The sequence below is a fragment of the Belonocnema kinseyi genome, chromosome 1, assembly GCF_010883055.1.
Source record: "Belonocnema kinseyi isolate 2016_QV_RU_SX_M_011 chromosome 1, B_treatae_v1, whole genome shotgun sequence".
Lineage (NCBI taxonomy): Eukaryota > Metazoa > Arthropoda > Insecta > Hymenoptera > Cynipidae > Belonocnema > Belonocnema kinseyi.
This window is the reverse complement of record NC_046657.1, coordinates 85,424,639-85,431,687: the sequence shown is the minus strand read 5'-3', so window position 1 is coordinate 85,431,687 and position 7,049 is coordinate 85,424,639. Positions and strand designations below refer to the sequence as shown.

At 33.3% G+C, this 7,049-nt stretch overlaps 1 protein-coding gene across 1 annotated transcript in view; it reads right to left on the bottom strand.

Moving 5' to 3' along the window:
- Nucleotides 1-5,481, bottom strand: part of LOC117178554 (putative ankyrin repeat protein RF_0381) — a 22,934-nt gene extending 17,453 nt beyond the window's left edge. The window contains exons 1-2 of the mRNA XM_033369984.1: nt 5,256-5,481; nt 2,486-3,713 (exon numbers count right to left, since the gene is read on the bottom strand). Coding sequence (XP_033225875.1) covers nt 2,486-3,713; nt 5,256-5,481 — 1,454 coding nt within the window. The remainder of the gene's footprint in view (nt 1-2,485; nt 3,714-5,255) is intronic.
- Nucleotides 5,482-7,049: the final 1,568 nt, after the last annotated feature.

Genomic DNA, 7,049 nt, shown 5'->3' with positions numbered 1-7,049 from the left:
TCGAGATATTTCCGAGACGAATCGAGAGGTGTTTTTACTTTTTCGGTGTAGCTCTTAGTTTTTTTTATATTAATTACGCAACTTTGAAATCCATATCTGTGGCAAACTTCAACGTCGTCATATTTCAGCAAAAAAAATTAATTTTAAATTAAGAATAGTTGAATGCAACCAAAAGAAACGCATTTTCGAGAAAAAAGTTAATTTTCAACCTACAGAAATGGATTTTTAACTAAATAATTGAAGCTTTAACGGGATGATTGCATTTTTAAAAACAACAAATAAATTATTCGCCAGAAAGTTACATTAGTAAAGAGACAGAGAAAACTTCAGACGAGAGAGATGATTAAAAGTCATCTAAAAAAGGTTGATTTTTCAACAAAATAGTTAAATCTTCATCGAAATAGTTGAATTTTCGCCAAACAATTTGTCATGTTAAGAAAATAATTGACTTTTGATAAAAATAATTAAATTATTTAGAAAATAGATGTGTCTCCAACTAAAATGATGAGAAAAAAAGGAATTTTATAATAAGGAAGTTCAATTTTAAATTGGTTAGTTAAATTTAAATTTGCTGGATATTTCAACTAAAAAAGAGTGTAATATAGAATAAAAAATAGTTGAATTCAACACAAAAAACGAAATTTTAAGAAAGTCATTTTTATCCAACAAAAAAAAAAGAGTTTTCAACACAAAAAAAGATCACTTTTCCGCCATAAAGGATGGATTTGAAATCCATGATGAATTTTCTATCCAAAAAGATAAATGTTTAATAAAATCATTGGATTCTTAATTGAAAAAGATGAATTTAAACAAACTAATTGAATTTTTAAACAAATTGTGGAATTTTTCAACAAAACACATTCAACTTTAATCAAAACTGTTGCAATTCCAACCAAACAGTTAATTTTTCAAGTCAAAAAGACGAAGTTCTTAGAAGACTGTTGAATCAGCATGCTGAAAAGTTGACTTTTTCACAAAAATATAGTTTTGAACCAAAAAAGATGAATATTTTATCAAATAGTTGAATTTTTAAACATTAAATCATTTCTTAACGAAAAGTTGCATTTAAAACCAAACATATTGGATTTTAATAAAAACTGACCAATTTTACGCAAAATATATGAGTTTTTAACCATATAATGGAATTTTCAAGCAAAAAAAAAACGAATTTTTTAGAAAGCATTTGAGTTTTAAATGAAAAATTTAATTTTTGAGAATGAAAGATAGATTTTAACCAGAAAGGGACTTGTCTGTCAGAAAAAAGAAATAAAAAAGAATTACAAAAAAACATTTAAAACAGAAAAGAATGAAATTCCAACGAAACAGTTAGATTTTATTATTGGGCTCTATTAATTCAGTTTGCATTTGAGTTATTTTAACCCTTAAAGGGCACACTTCCGTAAAATTACATGAAGAGCATACTATTCAAACGTGTACTGTGTCGACGGTATTGGATAGTTTTTTACAAGAAAATCAGTTAATTATAAAAGCTTCAATTCAATGAAAAATGAAACACCGTACTTTGCGTGTTTGAACTATTTTATTGACCTTAAACTGCGTATAAAAATTACAAAAATAAAAATTGTGTGAAAATAACATAGAAAAATAGGTTTTCATGACATTTGTTAATCTGACGCATTATGTTCCATTTTCTTGAATTTGGTACGCTTTATTAAGGCGCAAAAAAGTCGTTGGGTATCTTACACCCAGTATGCCCTTTAAGGGTTAATAAGAGATGTAGGGAAATGAGTGTGAAAACTATAATTTAATTTAAAATTAAATGATTTTATACGCTTTCCACTCAAACTCTGTGATAGAAAATAATCGCTTATTTTACAATTTCTTATTCAGAAAAGGAGATAACTAATTATAAAAAATAAATACAAATAAACTTAAACGCAAGATTTAGAAGAATCAATTAATAAAATTGCATTTATTACAAAGACAAGCCAACTCTCAGAAATCTCTTTCAATTAATTGTTAATGTATCTTATTTCGCGCGGTTCGCTCTAATAAAACAGACAAAAGTTCACCCTGAGATTTAAAAATTCTCCACAACGTTATAAAATCCGTAGAAGTTAGATAGCTCGAAATTTTCGCAGTAACCAAGATTGGAAGTTCTTTTTTCAACCCAAAAATGGATTTTAAATAATCGCCACTAGTCTTTAACAAAATTTGCCTCTCTTTAATTTTTGCAAAACGCATTAATAACATTTTTCCATAAATCGGAAATTTTTCAACAACAGAAGATTCTAATTTCTGTACTATTGATTTGGTCAAATTCATTTCCAAGGCGGTTATCGTTTTCGCAAAAAGATCATAAAAAGAAAGATTTGCTTTAATTTTCTTCTTTTTCATTTGCCCTAGTTCGAGCTTAAAACCATGGTAGAAAAAACGCAAGTCATTATTTAGTAAATTGAAATCCATGTTTTGTACAAATGTTCCTCTTGCTTCGTTTAAAATGACCGCTTGTATTACAAGATACAAGACGTCTTCCTCAAGCTTTATTCGATCTTTAGAAATATAATTTCTCAAATTATGATGAATGTTCGTAATGACTCTTTCTGTTTCATGCAAATCAATTAATCGAGAAGCGTTTGCTAAAGGAGTTTCTCTATTTGTATTTAAAATCGAAAAATCAGCCTCATATTCTATCAACATTTCAAGAGCTAATTTATCTTTGTATCTCACGGCTAAGTGAAGCGGAGTATTTCCATAAAATCCTTTAGAATTTATATCAAAACCGTAATCCGGAAAAAGTCTCCACTCAAGACTATGAGAAAATTCATTGCAAATTTTTAGCGTAAATGCAGTTATTCCGGTTACCGGGCGAAGAATAGCCCCAGAATTCAAAAGAAGATCAAAGATTTCTTCGGTTTGATAACAGTTTCTCAAGAAGCGACAAAGAACGGAATTTATTCTATTCGGAATAAAAGTGGCTCCTCTTTTCATTAAATCAAAAACCATTTCTGATTGACCGAATGCAACTGCATAAGAAAGTGGGTTTTCCAATTCCCTACTAACAGAATTTATACTTGCGCCACGATCAAGTAATTTTTCTATCGCGTATTTATTCCTTACTTGAACAGCAAAATGAAGCGGGAATACGTTTTCGCTCTCAATTTCAACAAATGCTCCATTTTCGAGAATAATGTCAAAAATTTCTCTATTTCCTTTATAAATTGCAACCTCCAGGACTGTTAGAGTTCGATTCAAAATTATTCGAGGATGCCCTTCTGTGTTAATGCCTAAACACTTTGAATTTTTTTCTGTTTTTGAGTTTACGTCTGCTCCATTATCTAAAAGCAGTTTTACAATTTGTAGATTGCCAATATGTACGGCCATGTGAAGTAAGGTGTGTAATTTACGGTCTTGAAGATAACTCAAAGTTATGAAATTCGGATTAGCACCTTGCTTCAAAAGATATTCTACAATATGTGCATGTTGCTTTCTAACTGCAGTTTCTAAGACAGGATTATGACCTTCAAATTTAATATGATAACGACCATAAGAATGGTCCGCAAAAGCTTTCAATACTGGAAGATGTCCTTCTTCGACAGACATATAGAACACAGAATTCAATGGATCAGCTCTAAGTTCCTGGATTATTAAAAGGTTAATCAGTTCTTCACCGCCCTTAGCCACTGCATCGCATATTGCTTGATATCTTTCGTTGAGAGACATTATTGGTTCCCTCTTCAATTTAGAATTTTCTGAAAAATAAATTAAGTTGTGTCACAGAAATAAAAGTACTTAAAAAATATTGGAGTACATTTTTCAAGTTAGTTTTTGTAAAAATTCATAATAATTAATGAGGGCTTCGATATAAATAAAATCAAAAGTTAAACTATTAATCTACATCTGTTAAATATCTCAATCTCAATCTCAATCTCATTCTCTTTCTTTCACTTCCCTTCTACCTCAACCTTGCTATTTTTTCACATTTAGTCTTTTATTTTTTCTCATTTGTTCCTCTCGCCTCTTCCAATTTTTACATTTATTCCCCAGCCAACACATCCTCCCTTAAAATCTTTACCGCGTTCTCTTGCACTTTCTGTTCTCTTTCTTTTCCCAACATGTCCATTCCTTTACCTGGTTTCCTAATCTAAATCTTCCTATTCTGGACAATTTTCTCTCTCCTCATTCATTTTCTAATTACTTTGCTACTCTCTCCTTTTTATCATTTTATACCATTTATTCTATTTTGATTCCTCTTCCTATTTTAATAGAACCTGCATTTTCTGTTTTCTTTCTTTTCCCAGTATCTCCATTCCCTCGTATCCCAATCTAAATATTCCTATTTTGGACAATTTTCCCTCTCTCTCTCTCTCTCTCTCTCTCTCTTAGTTTCCTTAATCATACCCCATATTTCTATTGCAGCCCCTCTCCTGTATCTCTATCCCATAAGAACTTACTTCTTTCTTCTTCCCATCTCGTTAATTCTATCGTCCTTTCTCTCCTTTCTTCTTCCTCATTCGAACAAGTTTTCACTAACTCCCCTCCCTTTTTCTCCCTCAGCTTCCCAGCAAACTTACATGCCTACTTTTCTGGAGTTGAAGACCTAATTTATCCTTTTACGCTTCTTCTCTGATCATCCAGGCGTCCTCTAGTCTATCCCTAACATCCAACTCATATACCTCTCTTGTAAACTCTCAATCTCTTCCCATTTCTTCTATCCCCGTGTCTTTGCTACATTACCCAATCCCGGTCATATCAGCTTATCAAATAACCACATTCTCCCTTTTCCAATCTCTTTTTATCCTTAATATTCCTATTCCCATATCCTATACCCTCACATACCTTATTCCATACTTTTTCCTCTCTTCTTTTCTAAGCCTTATGATCTATATGTACAGTATAAAAGGGGGACATTAGCGCCAATCACATGTAATCCTTAACCACAGCCCCTTTACCTGTTTTGATATGGGTACCGCTACCCCTTCTTGCCATAACTCTGGCCATCCCTCTCATCTACATACTCTATTGCACATTATCCTTTCGTTTCTCCCCTTAAATAATTGTATGTCCAGGCTCCATTCAGAATCTTATCTATAACAGGTTCTTTTCCATATTTCCTTATTCCTAATACTTTTACTATTTCTTCCCTTTCTTATCGTCTTTTCTAGTCTTTGTTCTAAAGTCTGCATCCTTTTTTTAAAGTTTCCCTATCTTCTTCCAATTCTCTGAACTCTTTTCTAAGTTCTACCAAGTCTTTCCTAATTTCTAGTTTTATTTCACTTACATATTTCTCCTGCCTTTTTGCTTCATCTCTATTACGTTCATCATCATTTTGTGCATTTCTCTAAACTTTACATTTCTTCCTTCTATCGGCACTTTACTTTCAACTTTGGTTTCTTCTTTCCTCTTATCTCTCTCCTCCGTTCTGTTCTGATCTTTTTTCGGTACTATTCTAAACATTTTTGGATTTTTTACACTGGATTCTACTTCTGCCTTATCTTCACTGTGTTTTATCTCTGTCATATCCGTCCTTATATTAATAAATCCGTCGATCGAATCAAAACTTGACGTCATCAATCTCCCCTTTTCTATCGTTTTAAAAATTTTTGCCTTTACTTTCTGCTTTTTTTCTCCCCTTTTTGTGTGCGAAACACTTCGTACCATACTAATTCCATGTATATACAATTTTGAGCTATTTAAAATTGAAGAAATCAAAATTTAATTATCTTAAATCGAAGATGATCATAAAAATTGTAACTTGTTTTACATTTACTGGAGATTTATTGGTTAAAGTTGCGATGCATTTTGACACTCTTATTACGAATGTCATAGTAAAATGATGCGCAAATTTAATTTTTAATGTCAAAACCTGGAAACTGAATGAAATTATTCCTGCGATCAGTCAAAGATGTACATTCATCACAGTTGATTAGTCATAGTCGTGCCTTCCGATCCCACATGGCAAATTAAAAAGAGTAGAAGTGTCACTAACATTATTTCTGTGATAATACACAGGGGTCACTTCCCCCCCAAGGGTAGGGATGTGACTTAAATTACTTCTGTGACCAGACACAGGGGTGACTTCCCCCACGAAACATTGGAAAAAGATAGGGGTGTGGCTTTAATAATATTTTTCACCAAACATAGCCGTGGGTTCCGACCCTACATGGCAAATTAAAAAGAGTATACGTGTCACTTAAATTATTTCTGTGACCAGTCACAGGAGTGACTTCCCCACGAAATATTGAAAGAAGATAGGGGTGTGACTTTAATGATATTTTTCACCAGACACAGTGGTGCTGTTCTGCCCCACGGATTATTAAAAAAAGTTTAGGGGTGTAACTAAAATTATTTTTGGGATCAGTAACAGGGGTGTCTTTCCACCCCCAACTTTACATTCGAAAGATGTAGGGGTGTGGCCTACATTATTTTTGTCACCAGTCGCAGAGGTATTTTGCCGGGCCCCACAATACATTGGAGAGAGGAAGAGATGTGACTTGAATTGTTCTTGTGACAGTTACAGTGGTGACTACCCACCGCCCACGAAACCTTGGAAAGGTTTAGGGGTGTGACGTAAAATAATTCTGTAAGCATTCGCAACCGTGCCTTCTGACCCCACATGTTTAATTAAAAAGAGCAGAAGTTTCACTTAAATGATTTCTGTGACAGGACACCGGGGTGACTTCTCCCACGAAATATTGAAAAAAGATAAAGGTGTGACTTTAAGGATATTTTTCGCCAGTCACAGTGGTGCCTTCCTACCTTACGGGTTATTAAAAAAATGTGAGGGTGTGACTTAAATAATTTTTGTGGCCCCCAACTTGACATTGGAAACATGCAGGGGTGTGACCTACATAATTTTTGTGACCAGTCGCAGAGGTGTCTTTACCTCCCCCACGAGATATTGGAAAGATGACTTGAACTGTTGTTTAACCAGTTACAGATGTACCTTCGTGGCCCCTACGACACATTAGCAAGGGGTAGGGATGTGCCTTAAGTAATTTCCGCGACCATAGTGATGCCTTCCTGTCTCCAACGAAAAATCGAAAAGGGATAGGAGTGTGACTTAAATTATTTCTGCGACAAGTCAC